Raw genomic sequence first — 18254 nt, forward strand, 5'->3', positions numbered from 1 at the left:
AAGTTAAGGAGTTCAGGTATCTTGAGGTCTTGTTTGCGCCTGAGATTAGAATAGACTGTATCTGACTTGTGGGTCATTTATTCACTCTGTGTGTTTTCTCTTCTTCAGGAAAAAGATCATGCAACAGATATCAAGAAAAGTTGAAGTCAAAAGCTCTAAAGGAATCTCAGGAATTCTGGATGAAAGACAAAAATCTGTTTCAAGAAGCATACAGGCCCAATCTGTCATACACTCCACTTGTATTAGACACACAAGGAGAAGCTTCAGCATCTAAAATTAGGAAATTTAAGAACAGAAAGGGCAAATTGAGCTGGCCCAAAAAGCTCGGAACATACCTCCCTGAGGACGACCTAGGAATATCCCCCCGTGAGCTGCTAAAAACACAGAGAGACATACTCATTGTTGGGAAACCTGGAATTGGAAAGACTGCACTCAGTCATGAAATTTTAAAACTGTGGGCAGAAAGAGACAGCAGTGAGCTTGAGTACATGTTTTACTTTGACATAAGAGAAACATCCCACATCAGAGACGGGATTAGCTTGGAGGAACTTCTCTTCGATGAATACTGTGAGCCAGATGAAGACAAAGAAAAGGTGTCTGAGGACATAAAGAAGTACTCTGACAATGTTACCATCATTTTTGATGGAATCACAGACCTCTCTTCTTCAGTGGTGCGAAAAATTGTAGATGGGGACCTCCTTCCTTATGCCAAAGTGATCATAACCTGCAGACCTGATGATGAAAAAGAGTTCTTATCTGGGAACTTTCTCAGAGTAGAAGTGAAAGGCTTCAGTGAGCAAACCATTGAAAAATACTTCTCTACTATGCTTGGTGTGGACCAGAACAAAGTTTTCAGCAAAGTGGAGTTGTTAACTCTTTGCCATGTCCCTCTGTATGCACTGATGGTGGCTGCCTGTTTTTTATCAGAGACACCAGAAGACTCGTCACAGCCATGCAGTATGACTGAAATATACATCAACATTGTCCGTCATTGTCTTCAGCTGAACAGCAAAACAAACAAGAAACACCTCAATTCCTTCATCAAGGAGAAGAGAGCAGAGCTGCTGTCTTTGGCCGAGGCTGCTTTTCATGCAACTGAGAGAAAAACGGTGAGCTTGACCGACCTGCAGTGTGACGACAGCTGTGTCCTGTCCTTCCTGAAACCACTTTTTGTCCAGGTGGCCCCCACTGAGACAACAACATTATACTTCTTTCTCCACTACACAGTGCAGGAGTTTTTTGCAGCAGTGTGGCTCTTGAAGAATCCAGATCAGATTAAGATTGTTTTTCAGCAATGCCTCACAGAGGAGGGAAAGCACATGAAACATCTGATCCCTTTCATGTGTAGATTGTTGACGAAGAAGAGCCCAAGTTTGATGGAGTATTTGATTCCAGTTGAAGAGTTAAATAATATTTCTGATTGGTTCTTCAAGGAAATGATGATCACATTTTTCTCTGCTCAGAGTATGAATGACGAGGCTGATACTGAGGACACTGGACTTGATGAAAGTGTGCTGTTCTTGTGCCAATGCTTGTTTGAGTCACAGAGTTCTGAGGCATGCACCAGCTTTCTAGAAACACTGGATTACAAACTTGATCTCAGTGGTGAGATTCTGGACTCCTATCTCTGTTGTGCTGTGGCCTATGTGGTCACTCAGTCAAAGGAGAGGAAAATACAGCTGAACCTTGAGGATGTTTCTGTATCAGAACAAGGAATGAGACAACTGTATGGATGCCTTAACAACGTCCACTGGTATGTGTTCAACACGTCAACATGCTGCTCAGTTTCAAACATCTTTCTTTCTCTTATTAATGAAAGATTGGTCTTTGGTTATTCTTTGAATTCCAGGTGTGACCCTCTGCCCCGACAGCTGTGGGAAATGGTCCTCCTCAGTGAAGGCCAGTTGAGCAATGTGGACTTACTCAGCCTTGATGGAAATCAGATGCACCTTCCAGTTCGGGGGAAACGACAGCTGTTCAAAAGAGCAGTGTCTGTCATGAAGAATATTCCCAAGAAGATAAATGTCTGCCTTCACTGGGACAACGGAGCAACTACAGTCAGCCAAAGTCTGTGTGAGGCCTTACTTGAGGCTCTGCCCATCGTCGAGTCACTAAGGTGTGTATCTTTGTTCATCCAACATACATTTAAGATTTCCTAATAACAGTAAAATCCTTTTTTGGTATTATGGGAAAGAGAAAATCTTACCTACCTTTTAATGTGATGACCAAATCTAGAATCATTCCAACAGTCAAGAAGTAAGGCTGCGTGTCCATAGCTGGCTTTGTTTTGTACTGGCAGTGGTCAGGACCTTATTTCCAGAGCGCTTCTCGCCAGTGTTTATTCAGAGGTGGAAAAAGTACAGGATTATTGTACTCAAGTAAAAGTAGAGTTACTTTGCATAAAATTTACTTAAGTACAAGTAAAAGTAGCTCTCTATGAATCTATTCAAGTCAAAGTAAAGATTAATTCATTAAAATGTACTTAAAGTACTTAGTAGCTTCTTTTGATAACTCAGGAGGCTATACAGTAAAATATGATCTTTTCTTAGTATGAAATAACTACAAAAGAATGTGGATCTATAGCTAGGTTGTTTCTTATAGAGTGAAACAACCTAAAGTCAAATGCAACATCTTTCTTAGGATGAAATATGGAATCATTCTCCCCCTACTGACCGCCACACGCTGTGAAAATCAAACTTTTGCCTTTTTTGTAGGCAGAAAGCTAGAACCTCCTTGTTTTGGCTTTTGGTGTTACTTTTTATACTCAGTACTTTATGCTTTATAAAATGTAGTGAAGACAATACTTCCCTAAAAGTAAAAGTAAAAGTAGTGATTTTGAAAAGTACTTATAAAAGTACAAGTACACCAAAACTACTCAATTACAGTAACTTGAGTAAATGTAATTAGTTACTATCCACCCCTGCATTTATAGTTGCTATGTTAAGAAAATGAATCTCGCTTTTCTTGGTAGAATTTGTAACGTTGTTTTAAAATAGCTCCATGTTCTTTATATTTCTGTATTTCAAGGAAACATCTCGTAGCAGACATGAAAACAATGTAAAGGAATCCTGTTCTGATAGAGGCAGCAGCTGCAGACCAGGAAACTACCCTCAAAAACAGACAACGAAAGCAGAGTCAGATTGGTTTCTCCTCCACTATTGACAAAAGTCGTATCCCCTCTTGGTTTTAATTGGCAAGTGAGGGAGGAGTGACATTGATTAGAGCAGCACTGTTCCAAAAGTTGAAAGGTTTTCAACTGAGAGTGCTTTAAGAGTGCCAACAAAAACAGCTGACACTGAGGGTACTGCTTCCACCCAGGGCACTGAGCTCAGAGTGCTACATGGGTTTTGAATTAAAAATAAGTGCTTTGAACGCTAACAAAGACAGCTATGGACACAGGTCCTAAAGTGAGGTGTACACTGTATTATTTCAAGGGGAATGGAATATCAGCTGACGCTGTGGAACAAAATTGTTAGATCAATAATAAGAGAAGATCAATAATCATGATTCATTTGTTCAAACAAATCAAACAGCTGTGAACTAGGGATGTTTCTAGACTAATCATCTTCCACCTGATCAAATTGAACTCATGATTATGTTTCACCAACTTGTTTAAAGGCAAGTAAATACATTCATTAAAAAAAGTTTGCAACTTACTAATACAAAGTTTGTTTACAGACTGTGTCTTAAGGCTGTGGACCTCTTTGTAGGTAAATGTTCATATTTCTGTACTGAACTTTGTCACTCAGTGCCTTGGTTATATGCTAGTGTAACCTATTACAGCTTCTAGTGATTTTATCCAAATTCTCAAGAGAGGCTGTTGGTGCTGTCAGTTGATGACTGCTTACATTAAAGAGCATTTTGGAGGCTGTAGGCATTGAGAACAGCTCCTGTCACAAGGGAGGAACAGTGGGACACAAATGCAGACAGCGGGTTTCAAAAACTTGTCCTAGAAGGATAACCACTAAATCGCAAGCGATATATGGGAAAAGGGAGAATACCAAAGCAAAATGATAACAAGCCAAACCAATAAACTTCCGTTCTAATTAATAGTTGAAAAGGGAAACTGAACCACTGCTGCTGTGCAGCTGAAAAGAAACATAGACTTGTAGGGAGAGTGAGACAGATGTCTTCAGAAGAAACTCAAATATTTCCAGACTGGGGTTCAAGAGAGAGATAAAGAAAGGCTAGTTATGTCTCCAGCATCAACAAACTAAAACCCTGGAGTTAATACTAATCTGGACACAGGCTGTCCTGTGACATTAGAGGTCGGCATGTTTAGTCTTGATGCAGCACTAAAATGCATCCAAAATGCACAGAGATGCCCCAGGTAATCACAAGTGCAGGGATGCTAGAGGGATTTAGATAGAGTGGACATGCAGAATAACGACTATAGGGCTCATAAATATGTTTAAAGTCAAGTTTTCACTCAGCAGGTGAGGGTTTGTAGCTCTATTTATAGTAATAGCGCAGCAGTGCGATAAAGCTCCTCAGGATCCTGTCTCTCTCGCTCTCTCTCCCTCCCTCCCTCCTTTCTCTCTCTCACTGTTCTCTCTGTGCTCTGTGCACTGATTCCAGGTCAGGTGAAATAGGGCTCAGATCAGGTTTTATGAACAGTTTGTTGTTTTAAAGCCATAAACAGTCATGCTGATTAATGAATAATCCACTCTTGTAAATTCCTCATTGGTGGATTCTAAAAACATTAAAATCTGTAAAAACTGTCATGTTACAAGGGCAGCATATTTTTGCCTGACTCGTTTAGATTACTTGCAAACAAATTCTCTTTCTAAGGTAGCTAATTAACCCTTTTGTGTGCAAACATGCAGCACTCGTTAAATGGTACCGGCATCTAATATTGGATCATTTCTCTTCGTAAACATTACAGCAGCCTTTATATCAGTCGTTAGTCGTATTGATATAGCTAAAAAATTGTCTGGCCCACAGGACATCTTGTTGGCGCAAATCCGGCCCCCAACCCAAAATGAGTTTGAGACCCCTGGTTTAGATGGAGCATTTGACCAGGATTGTGGGCAGAAAATTTCAGTAATTTGATTCACCATCTCCTAATTCTGGTGCAGACTACAAAGGGATCCATCTTTAAATTTAACCATTTAGCAGGCTCGTCACATCCCTACTACAAACGCTAATTAAAACACTCTCACAAACACACACCCACACAGCACCACCAGCAAACACAACCAGCTGCTAGATAAAAACACATTTTCCATCAGCTAGTGATGGTAAATGAATATTTTGGTTCAGCAAAGCCGGACGTCACGTTAACCGAATATTCTATGTCATTAATGGATTTTTTGAAGGATGACGGAGAATTTTGAATGCTGTGTACATTTCAGTGCACACACACAGACAGATGCATAGACCTTTTCCATTTTGCACACATGGACTATCAAGGAGGTTATTTAATCTATTAAAAAATCTTGTGGCCAGTGGGCTCTCTCACTGACCTCGACAAGGTAGATTAGTGAAAGCGCGTTGGTCTCCGTGCTGACAGCGCACTGAGAGGCTACTGCAGGTGTCTCAGTACATCACTGAGTAATACAGATAGGCATGCAGAATGTTAAGGCCTTTGCACAATGACTCTATTTCATGCTATAATCATGTCTGCACACTGACACAGAAATTGTCGTTTTTTATCGTTCGGTTTTGTTGGAACAGGTTCAAATTTATGCGAAATTTCATATCAGTCAAAGTCATTTAAATGGGTGACTGATGATTCAAAACAGTTCCCGCTGCTTCCATCTTGCTTGCTTACTACCGCCTGACCCTTGCCTCTTTCTCTGGCACTAAAACATCACTTTAAACACCACCGTTTGCTCATTTATTATGTGGATATCAACCATGGAAATTTAACAGGGGGATGGGTGATTGATGATTCGGATCAGCGCCTGTTGCTTTATTCTCTATTGCTCACTCACCCCTGCCCCATCACTCCTCATGTTCCAACCAGGGTGATCTTGGTCAGACAAAAGGTTTTCGACCAAACAATCGACCAATCAAATGGAAGCTGTCAGCCCTAGCTATGATGCATGAGCGTGTGCTGAATGAAGCTCTCTGTCAGGATGGATGGATCCAGCAGGATTTAAAAGGAGTGACAGAGACACAGGCTCGCAGCATGAAACAATTTGCCACATTCTATGAATTTTCGCAGTCAGGCAAATACAAATGCACCTGACTCAGTGTCCGAGTACATGAGGGTTTTTCTGATATGACTCCTGTGGAGCACACAAAAATGCGCACGGCTCCACAGTGCAGCCTTTTAACAAGTTGTTATCAGCTATGGTCGTCAAAACAACATCTTGACATTAAAAATATCCTTTAACCTTCACATGATATTTCAAATGGTGCAGTTCATTGTTGCTTACTTGAAGACAGGGATTGTTGTACCACCGTCACTGCGTAAAAATGACAAGGAGTAAATGCTGCTGTGTTCATCTGTTCTCAGTGTCATTACAAATGCAAAACCCCAAAGATTGTTCTTTAAATGTAAGTTGGGAAGGGGTGCTTTATTGATTTAACACTACAAATAAAGGCATGTTGAATTATATGATATTAAAGATATTAAAGAGAAAATAATAATGATGGATTGTAAAATGGTATGATGGAATTTTTACAACCTTTTCCATCAAATAATGGACAACAAAAAAGTCCAGCTCAACCTCTGAACACAGCAGTAACAGGTGGTACTTCAAGCTCCATTTGGCACCATTATGGCTTTAATAAAATCAGCTAAATTTAGCAGTTCTTTGATCTTTGACTGTTTTTTTTTAACAGAAATTATTCATTATGTTAAACCAAACTGTAGAACATAACTACTTTGCATCAGTCTGGTATCAAACATTGATGTTTGATCACCAAGCATTTGGTGTGGAGTAAAGATCCCTTTATCCTGATGTGTATTCAACAACAGAGAAAAAAAGAGAATGGCTGACATCGTTCACATCAAGATCTGGCTCTTAGAAGCGGTATACTGACAGTTTATGAAGAAGAAAATGCCTCAGACTTGGGGAACATGCTTGTGGCTGTCCGATCAAAATTCATCCAACCAGATGTGTAGATACAGACCTGCTTTTATGTTGAAAGAAAATAAATAATTTCAGATAGATTCAAAATGATAACAAGTACTTTACCATGGAAAACAGTAAAGTCCAAGATAGACAGGAATGACTGCATTTATCCTATTGTTCTTTGTGTGTGACTGCGTTTACATGGACCTGGGTATCCTGGTTATGAGTCATATCCCGGTTTTTATCATATTCGGGATACTGTGTTTACATGTGCACAGAGAAACCTGGTTATTCATATCCCTGTATACATGAGAGAAACTAGTATCCTGGTTTCTGATCACTGAATCATAGCTGCGCAGATAGTTGATGTTGTTTTACAACACCAGAAAGTTAGAAATTTTAGAAAAATTAGATCACTGTTATTTTGGGTTTAAAACAGTAAAATGCCAGCATTACACAGCAAAAATGGTATCCACCTCGTTCCAGCAACGGGAGAAAACAAAACTAATCTCGTTTATAGAACGTTTATAAAGCATCTGCAGAATAAAGACTGAGAGGATGGGAAGGAGTGAAAGAGAGATCTCAAATGAATACGCTTATTATAACTTCATATTTAAAATTTTTATCACTTAGTATGTGATTATTATCATTATTATTATTATTATTATTGTTATTATTATTAAACACTATGAAAGTCTGACAGAGACGCCAAGAAATAGCGAAGCATCTTGCAACGCAGTCGGTGAGTCTTTCCTTGTTTTACCCTGAAATAGTTCTGCTTATATTTTTTTAAGCAGGTAATTTTAGTAAAGTGGCTGTTACTGAAGTGAAATTGTATTACCTCACTCTCCATCTTTCTGCTCTTTTAGAGTAGTGCCTCACTACTCTAGCAATTTTACCCTTACGAAAAGGTTTCTAAAGTGCTTTTCACACAGGACTAGTATTACCTGTGGACCTCTGATCATTTATGAATTGCCCCCTGATGTCAGTGTTTGATGTGGTGCATTTACAGATGAGCAAAGGAGTCTGAAATGAACTCAAATTTACGCTCTGTAAATTTGGGATCATTATGCTTGAACAACAGCCCTCCTTTCACAGATCACTGAATGTTGAGGGACACATTTCAAATTTTAAATGGTGTATACATTAAATGTACAGCTAAATAATACTGGTATAAGGCGAGGAACTTGCAAAGAGAAACTGTAGGAAGCAAAGCACAAGAGCTGTGTGTATGAAGAGAGCAGTGGTGTACACATGGACATTTGGACAGCAGTTTGAAAAAATAAGTAAATAACTTGTGCCCTATTTACGCAGGATGTCTGTGTTTTCAAATTACTGTCCATATTTCACAAACACAGATGGTACAGGTGATACTCATCCCGTACAAATTAGCACTTCTATAAATTAGGTAGTTTGATAATGTCTTTTACTGTTTGTGTGGCTTTTTCTGCTCCTAAAAAGGCAGCATAGGAGATTGTGTACAAAGTTTCCACACATAGGTTAAATAATACTGCTTCTCTTTCAGTTTATTTCAGCTTAAGTTTAAAAAATTGCTTTATTTTACTTAATTTATTGAAACCGTACTGTCCAAATGTGTGCACGCACCACTGCTCTCTTACACAGCTGCTCTGCTTCCTACAGTTTCTTTTTGCATGTGCCTGATCTTATATCAGTGTTATTTAGCCGTACATTTCATGCATAAAACAATTGATGATCTGAAATATGTCCCTCAACATTCAGTGGTTAGACTGCAACAGCGGATTTGTGTGAAGAGAGTTGTTGTGGATGCAATGATCCCGAATTTATAGAATACGAAATAACATCAACAGCATCAATTAAAAAAAAACAAAACAAAACAAACAACAACAAAAAAAAAACGTTAAAAGTAACCGGAGGGGTTTATTACTAATCAGACATTTCCCTTTCTCATACAATAACAGGAGGGATGATTGACTTTCTCTTCCTCTGTCTGATCAGCTGCAGATACCCACAGGTGACTTACATGACCTGGATGTATAGTAGGAGAGTTAGAGAAGATATTTCACTAGTTTATTAGTTATGGACAGCTTGCCATGGTTCCTGTGGATCCTTAAAAAGTCATAAATTTGACATCGGAAATTTATGGCAATGAAAAGCCTCTGAACATCAGATTTTTACAAATGAGAGGTATTACATTTTATAAGGCACATTGACAAAGATGCGTCTTTAACTTATCTCCATTTTATAGCCAACAGAGTTTAATCATTTTTTGTTGTGTACAATGTTAGTCCATGTTAGAATTAACATTTACAGAAGTGTATCCTGGACATAACCCGTCTTTGTCAGCCCCGCCTCCTCAGTGTAAGTGAGGCTCAAAGAGGAACTTCCACTGTTCAGAGATGTTTGATTCAAATAATTTGTGGAAAGAAGAAGAAATATCTTCAACCACACGGGCAAGACTCATCATTTTTAAAGGCAACCCCCCCAAAACTGTGGAAAAACAGTGGCAGCAAAATGACAGCAGGGTTAAAGTTCTCTGTCCATATCTTCATAATCACCTCTTCATGTCTGCATCTCTCTTCCTCTCTCTGTAGAATGAGCTTGGATATCCTATTCAAGGTGATATTTAGCACCATAGCTTGCTACATTTGAGAGAAAACTGCATTTTCATCATAAGAAATTTGTGTTTCATTGCCCTACTAAAAACTCTTTAGTGCGCACATTATAGACGATTAATAAATAGTATATCGATAATCAGATGGCAAAAACAAGACAAATGATCTGAATATCTCTTAAACTACTCACTAATGTGGGAAAGGAGAGTGGGACAGGAAGAGTTCGCATGCTACAGTCAGAGCTACTTAGGTTTTAAAATATGTACAAATTATCATCTTAAATATAATGAATCAATAGTTTTTCTTTACAATATTAACAAGCTAACCTGCTTATTTTGGTGAAATCTGTAGATTTTAAAGGCTAGCAATCAGGTTAGCTTTGAATAGACTTATTTTTTATATTAAAGCAGTAAACAGATCTCTGCCATGTGATTTGTGTTTAATATAAAACTGCTCAGTTTTAAAATTAACACGTTAAGTATAACAATTCAAGCTAACTGTGTTTTTTAGCTATAAAAAGGTGATTGGGCTCTTTTTATGATTAATAATCAATAACTTTACATTTATAACTGAATTTCCTCCACAAATAGTTTCATAAATATTCTAAAAATTCAGGAAGTTCAGTTGTGGATACTTAAATTTATGTTCAGTGTCCAGATTTTAACCTGTAGATGGCGATAACTTTGCATGTATCTGACACAATGAGTCAAATTGTTTTTAGTCAAATGTTGATATCTGGACCAAAACTGATCTACAGCTCTGATAAACATCCATGTTTTCACCTGAATTAAAATCTTTTGGTTTAGTTACTCTGTAATAACTTTAGGTGACATTAATCAGAGCTCTAGACAGTTCATGTATGTTTAGTGTATTTATAGATCTGTTTATCATGCAGCTTCAGGATGACCCACAACAGTCCAGGACTTGAGGACCAGGAGTCAGACCCCAGGACACTGGAGAGGAAGAAGAAGAAGCTGTTACTGGATTTGTGCCTGAAAGCAGCCCTTGATGAAGACCAGAGCTTTCACCATGTAGTGCATCAGCTTGTCTCGATGTTTTCTGTTGACAAACACTTGCACAACTTTTTTGTTGACTTTTATGAACACGTCAAGAATAAAGGTTGTTCAAGTGTCAGACCAAAGCTGGATCCGCTCTTTAAGTCCACTTCTGAAGTCTGGTCCATAAACCTCTCAGAGATCGATACCTCCACCCTCCTGGAAGCACTGAAACTCCTAAAGAAGACTGAAGTGAATCTGACAGGCTACTCAGATGAAGAGAGTGGAGTGAGGAGTTTCCTTCAGTGTCTGCCTTATATCTCACACCTCAGGTAAAAAGTTATTTTCCCCATTTTTCTTTTTTGTTCTCTTACAAAATAATTTATTTGTTACACATAACATTTTTGCACAGAGCAACTACCAAGCCATGAGGCCAAAAAAAAACTGCCTGCATAGCTCATAGAGAAAAAAATCCTCCTGCATTGAAGGTTCCCAAGAGCACACAGGCTTCCATAATTTCACACGTAAGAAGTTTGGCACAGACAGAACTCTTCCAAGAGCTGGTTTCATGGCCAAACTGAGCAATCAGGGGAGAAAGGGCTTAGACAGAGAGGTTTGACTGAGCTCCAGAGATCCTGTGTGGAGGTGGGAGAAAGTTCCAGAAGGACAACCATCACTGCAGCCCTTCACTGATCTGGGCTTCATGGCTGAGTGGAGGGTTTTTAAAATTCCACAATGATGAAGTTTGAAAGACAAATAATCAACCAAGTCCATGATAACATGTTTATGTATGATTGTGATGGAATGGAGGCAAACATGCTTGTTGACCTAGTTGGGAAAGAATCATCTCAATTTACACCTGTAAACTGATGGAAATTAGATCAGTGTATTGCATCTACGAAGTCACAGAGGTGAAAGTCACCAGTTAACTCTGCCACCAATGAAGGCAAAACACTGGGGCCTTAAAGTCTGTGGACAAAAGACAATGTTGGAGAAATGGAGCTCAGACCAAGTGTTCTGACAGGTCATGAGTCTCCTGATCTGATCTGATTGTATTATTGATTATTGATGTTTATTGTGTTAGTTTTGAGATCAGAGCTATCATATTGACTGTCAGCATGTTCTGTAGTTTCTATCCTACACATCAGTCAGTTGTAAACAGCTTGACCTGTTGGGTGGACCCTTTACTGCATGTAGAGGTGTTGCTAATATTCAGGTATATTTACAGGAATGCTCCTGACACAGCTAGACACAAAGGTAGGGAGAAACAGCAGCTATATATCTCCAGCCTTCATCAATTTATCCTAGAGTCAGGGGGACATTTGTGCAAAGTTTGAAGATCCCCCCTCTCTCAAAGCTTTCTGGAGATACCAGGTTGATGAGAATGGGCCTGACAGAAGTGTGGAGTGACTGATGGACAAGCAGGAAACAAAATGCTTGACCACTGCCAGCACAGAGGATTATTACATGAACAAAATGCTGACAATTAAAATAAAGTACACACTAATAATCATGTTGTGTCCTTGGGCTGTGATAAATCTATATTGATATCTTTATAAATGGGTTTACTGTGTGTTGAAAGAAAGACATGGATGTGAGGATGAAAGACTAAAGATCTCCTCAGGGCTCATGGAGTTATGACTCAATGGTCATGTGAATTTTGATAGCTTTACTTAAACAAAGAAAACTCAGAGAGGACTGTGCAAAAATGGAAATGGTGTTGCATTTTCAGTGATTCTTTAATTTATTAAGTTGAAGCTTCAGAAGTTCAGCAACTGAAAACTGAAAGTCGTGCTATGCTAACAAAAATCTGTCTCTTGTTTCAGTTTCTCTGGCCGGTCTGACAGTGAAGTCAAGTTCTGTGGGAGTCTGTTCTGTGCAGCAGCAACAACAGAGAGAGAACTGCAGAGTGGAGAGAACACACTGGAGCTGTTATCATCAGTGTGCAGACATCAAACATTCCCCTTCATTGAGTTTTATTATTCTAAATATAAGTACACTCAGTGTGAGTTCTTTCTTGATGTGTACTCTCATGTAAAGAACTATGAGACCAAAACAGGCTTGAGTGTCCTTCAGCCACTGCAGTCCTTTTTTACATCAGATCAGACTGTGTGGTCTGTAGACCTCTCAAAGAGAAAGACCTCCATCCTCGTGGAAGTGCTGAAACTCCAAACAGAGAAAATTCATGTGGAGCTGAGAGAATGCTCAGATGAAGAGAGTGAAGTGAGGAACTTCCTTCATTGTCTGCCTTATATCTCAAAGCTCAGGTAAGTTATTTTAATTCAACAACAGTTTTACAGGGTTCTACTATTGTTGTCTGGGTAACACAAGAGATCATTTTGATTGGGTTTCCCCCTCTGTGATGAGGGGTCATGTGTTTTGATATTTCCTCAGTTTTGATAAAGCCAGTGAGAGTGAGCGGACCAGGAAGCCTGACTAAAAGGATGTTGTGTACTTTTACAGCTCACCAACATGACAGCTAACAGAAACACCTCTGTGTTTCTGTTAGCTGTCATGTTGATTTTCTCTTGCCCTGGGCCAAGTGGAATATTGAAGAAGAAGACTAGCTTGTTGGATTATAGCAACAACATCAGTGCCATTTTAATGTGTAATGAAAGACAGCCAGCTGATGGCATTGATCATCCTCCATATTTGTCTACCTCTGGAGATATTTGTTGATCATGTCAGATTGTGTGAGATCTCATGTCTGTGGAATAACCAGTGTGAAATGGTCACTAGGACTGGCAGGTGTGTGGTCTCACAATCCAGCTGAATCATGTGGAGTGAGCATTCAGAGGATTTTAATGTTAAATCAAATCTGTTTCTGGTTTCCTGTGGTTTAAAGATTAAATGTGTTTTTCATGTAATCAGATCATATTAATGTCACCTCTATTTAATGTCTCCAATGAAGCTTTTTAATCCCCACACTCCAGTGTATTTGTTCCTTAAATCCCCATAGTTCTTTTCAATCAAACACACCTCACCAAGCTCCAACAGAGACCCTGCTGAGAGAATTAGAGACTAAAACCTGAAAATGTTGAAGCACATTACAGAGTGAATGATGGATGATATAGCAGAGAGGAGATTAACAAGGAAATGTAAAGATGTAAACCACCCATGAAGAACAACTGATTTGACACAGCTGGAAGACAATAAGTAAGGTTTAATGCCCTTGGAGGTGTCCAGTTATCAGGGAGTAATGAACTCCGCGTCGCCCATTAATCCCTGATAATTGGACATCTCCAAGGGCATTAACCTGCTTATACCATGGTCACTTGCCAACAAATATAATTAAAAAAACGACTAATTTATGATTTCATACGTTTTGTGATCAAAATAGAAAGTTTTACAAAACAACAATTTCTTTCCCTAGCAACGCCTGAGGGCTTTGACTAATAACTGGAATAGCCATTCCAATCCCAAAACGTTCTTAGGGAATATAAACGTTATTCACTATTCCAGTAAATAGGCGGGCCATAGATACGAAGTCACAATGGAACAAAAAACTAGTCCTCTCAGCGCACTTTCTGAACGGGTTTATCAATGAAAAGACATGAAGACGAGTGAGACTGAGAGTCATCTGTGATCAGGCAATAAACCTGTAAGTTAACATGAACAGTCATCTGATAGAAAGCTTAGTTTTAGCAGACCAGCTGTTTGAATAAACAGAATAATACCTCCCTCTGCACTACGAGGTCACAGACATGAAATGGAGCTATCCACGCCCTGCAGGTGCTGATTGTCCGTCAGACACGTCAATATTTATCAAATATTATCATGCCGGTGGATCAGATGCGTTTCCTTGTTGGCTCTACAAAGAAATAATGGCTTCTTTTCTTTTGTTTGTGTTAGTTTATAGCAGTTGGAACAGGAGGGAAGTGGGTTTTTTGTGATTCTCAGTGTTAAGGTTAGCCTGGAAACAAGATGCACGTCGGATATAAAAGATAAGACCGTCTTAGGTTACTGGTCTTAAACCTGGAGTCTGTCATTTTATTTATGTCAGTAAAGTGATGGTTGATGCCAGTCCGCAGGCTCCTTATGCTCCTTAGGCTGGCAGTGCTGTACTCCCTGCCTGAGTTTCCGTTAGCTGGCATTTGCCGGCCATTGGCCGTTAAAAAGGGCGGAAGTCCGGCGGATAAAAATATAACCGGTCAAAATGCCGGCAGAAAACATGCAAATGACCAGATAAGTAAATACTGAATACTTTCATATTATATTTTGTGTAACCTAGAAGATATGTTGTGAGAATGTGATAATATAAACTAAAAGTTGCTTAATCTTACTACATCTACTGTCCTGCGGTGCTTGGGTTGTTTATCTCCTCAGGCGGCAAGCACATGGCTTATTATGTATGCAGGATGATGTCAAAGTAAGTATATCTCTCTTTGGCATGCTCAGTATCGCTGGGGACTCTGCAGAGAAAGTGGAAAAGTTTGACCAGAGCTTTCTCGTAAAGCAGAATTTTAATCTAAGTGAGGTTTTCCTGGTTAACCAAAGGCTTAATATCATCAGCGGTATCGAGGGATTTTATGTCATTGCTGCGAGTAATGGAGAGGCTGAAACAAAGGGAACTGTATAGCTGAGCGTTGTAAACACCGATGCAGCAGCAGAGAGCAATAGAGGCCTACGCCTAGCAGAATAGTGGACTTCGATAAACTACCTATGACCTATCCTCAGATAAAGTTGGATTGTAGTCAACACAGAATCACATCGTGCAGAGCGGCATGGACCGCTTGGAGCTCATAACGAAGGCTCTGTCTCTCTTCAGAGAGGTTACTGTATATCATCATGAGGACTGATATTAGCAGCTGACGGTAAGACTCATCTTTCACTTCAAATGTAGAGTTTTAACGCAGTGTCCAGTTAACAGAGCACCTTTGTTATGTATTTGGATGCTTCATTGTTGTCAGTGGAGGATGGTATTTGGCTGTTGTAAGCTGCAACGTTATGATATTAGTGTCCAGTGTGCTAACAGGCAAATGGTGATGATGTGAAGCTAACTGTTGTTGTTTATGAATTTAACGTGGGCGTGTAGTGTGTAAGAATGCGTGTGTAAGGAAAAGCATGCAGCTTTCATTTTGATACTTTAAACCACTTACACAAAAAAATAAAAGTGAGATTTATGCGTTTTGCTGCCGTTATTGCAGCAAAATAATGTTAAAGCAAATGTCCGGTAGTTGTTCTAAATGGCTGGAATTCTTGAGGACTGACTGTCATTTTGACCGGGGACAAAAAAGTCAAGCCGAGACGTCTGCTCAGACTCAGAAAATATGACTGTCTCAGGTTGCTATGGTTACTCCTAACAGAGTAACGGCTAACAGCTGCTCAGCTCAATTTGGAACAGTGGAAAGATTTTTTTGACCGGGGCTGTGTCCGAAATCACTCCCTATTCACATAACTTTCCACATAGCAGTTATGTGTCTCCGGAGCCGCGGGTTCCTGACCCCCCTTAAAGTGGGGGTTGGTACAGCAAAACCATAAAGCATCCATGTAAATACGTAAAGTGGCAGACCCTGATCATAAACCTGAAGTTTGGAGTATATCAGTTGTCTGAAATAAGACGTCAGTCTTTGAAACATAAGGAAATTATTATCATTCATTGTACCCCCTCACCTCCCAGCCCTCACCTCACGAGCCAATGACAGGTCAGTGGCCTTTAACCAACTTAGTTTGTATTAAGTGTATTTTGATTGCTAGCATGTCGACAAGACCGAGACTATTCAGATGTGAGCATGAAAAAGAAAAATACTAAAGGAGCAAGTGCTACAGAGACAGCGACATGTGTTTTAAGATTGTTGATCCAGGAAACTTGAATTAGGATGGCTAAACCCCTCAAGTTGTTGTGGTGGCGGTAGCTGCAAGTGCCGTTAGCATCACCGGAGACAATGCTACTTCTCCTCCACATAAACCGCCAAGTCCATCGTTGTGTTTACAGACTGATAAGCCCTCAGCCATGTCTTTAAGTCAAGGAGAGGCAAGCAGTTTCACCATATCAGAAGTTTGCCAGTCATCAAAATCTCAGTCAAGTCTTGTACTGCGGACTTTTAGTAATATGTACTGCCAGGGCTGATTTTTATAAATATCGAAGGGGGCACTAATGGGGCCTAAGGCCATGCCCACCCACAACACAAAGAGTGGTCATCTCAGATTCCCACTGTGAATTTTTGTGACAGATTTCAGGTCTCTGCAAGTTTTCTAAGCCATGGATAATTCTACACCCTGTTCATGGTGAGAAAAAATCTTCATGACCACACCCCTTTGAGTAATGAGAAAGTTTCAATGAAATTTTCAGCTATGACATGTCTTCTGTCTATACACTTAACATGAAGTTGTTGAACGAATGCTCAAAGAGGAATTTTGTAAAATGTGACCTCTGCAATATGCTGCTTTGAAATCATAGACATCAAAATGGCGGACTTCCTGTTTGCTATATGGTATAGGTCCAAGAGATCTTTAAATGATGTATGAGCTCAAGAATGTTTAAAATCCTAGGGTAAACCTGCTGCAGGGGATGAATTTTCGAAATATTGCAGGGGGTGCAACTGAGCCAAAAAGCCACGCCTTCCAATAATCAACCTATAAATCATTTTGTTTCATGGTAAATGGTAAATGAAAAATTGTCATGGCCACATCGTTTTAGATGAGGAGTCTTGACCTTCAAATTTGAGTAAGGTCAACATTGGGAGATGTGCCTGGTGTAATTTCAGCAGGATTTGGCCAATCTTGTAATAAACGGAAATTTTTTGGTGAGCACCAGGGGCTTTTATCACATTATGAAGCCTTTTAAATTTGAGGGGCTGCCATGGCTACATCTTTCGACTAAAGAGTAAGTTATAAATAACTTTTGACCTAAGACATCTTTTCTTGCTCTACATCAAAGATCAAGTGACACATTTCCTGTCACCAATAGGAGGCGCAATGATCTATAGAAAATATGACCATATAAACATGTGCAGGCATGGACCTTCCATAAACACAGAAAGTTTGAGTCAGATTGGACAATGCACAGCGGAGTTATAAACAACTTCCTGTTTGTCAAATAATATGCTAATTTGAGGGCTCACCACGGCCACGCATTTCGATTAATGATAAAGTCCTGAATAATTTTTCATCAGCCATGTCTCATCTAGCTGTATGCCGAAGTACAAGTTGATCGGATGAAATTCCTAGAGGGAGTTGGTCCAGATACGACTACTGGAACAGGCCAAAAACACCTCACTTTGGGCTAATTTATTCAAAATGGTAGATTTGCTGTTGGAGATAGAGATTTGCTCCAGGAGACTTTTTTGTAGAGCTCCCTGAGCTGAATCTACGCACAAAAATTCATAACTCTAGGTCAGAGGTCCTTTTGGAGCTGTTCCTTAGAAGCACGAAAAGTGGGGCAAATGAGGCAATTCCTGAGGGTCATCTATGAAACCTATATCAACCCCGCATTTTGCACACCCTTCATATGTTTGCCAAATGTCTTCGTTTTTTTTTAGATGATGATGATAAGGGGTCCAAAAAGGCTCAGAACACATTAAAAAAAAATAATTTAAGCTGCAAGCAGCGATAATGGGCCTACGCAACCAATGTTCTGTCTAAGGGGTTTTACTGTGCAATTGCGCATAATGCTCTCCACCTCTCTGCGCAGAGGAAAA

At 39.6% G+C, this 18254-nt stretch overlaps 1 protein-coding gene across 3 annotated transcripts in view; it reads left to right on the forward strand.

Annotated features, from left to right (window-relative positions):
* Positions 1–18254, forward strand: part of LOC121519615 — a 125809-nt gene that overhangs the window by 18880 nt on the left and 88675 nt on the right. For all 3 annotated transcript variants that reach the window (XM_041802391.1, XM_041802393.1, XM_041802392.1), the window contains 4 exons: positions 109–1753; positions 1850–2116; positions 10515–10946; positions 12441–12881. In XM_041802391.1, the coding sequence (XP_041658325.1) occupies positions 109–1753; positions 1850–2116; positions 10515–10946; positions 12441–12881 (2785 nt within the window). The remainder of the gene's footprint in view (positions 1–108; positions 1754–1849; positions 2117–10514; positions 10947–12440; positions 12882–18254) is intronic.

This window comes from Cheilinus undulatus, linkage group 13, assembly GCF_018320785.1.
Source record: "Cheilinus undulatus linkage group 13, ASM1832078v1, whole genome shotgun sequence".
NCBI lineage: Eukaryota > Metazoa > Chordata > Actinopteri > Labriformes > Labridae > Cheilinus > Cheilinus undulatus.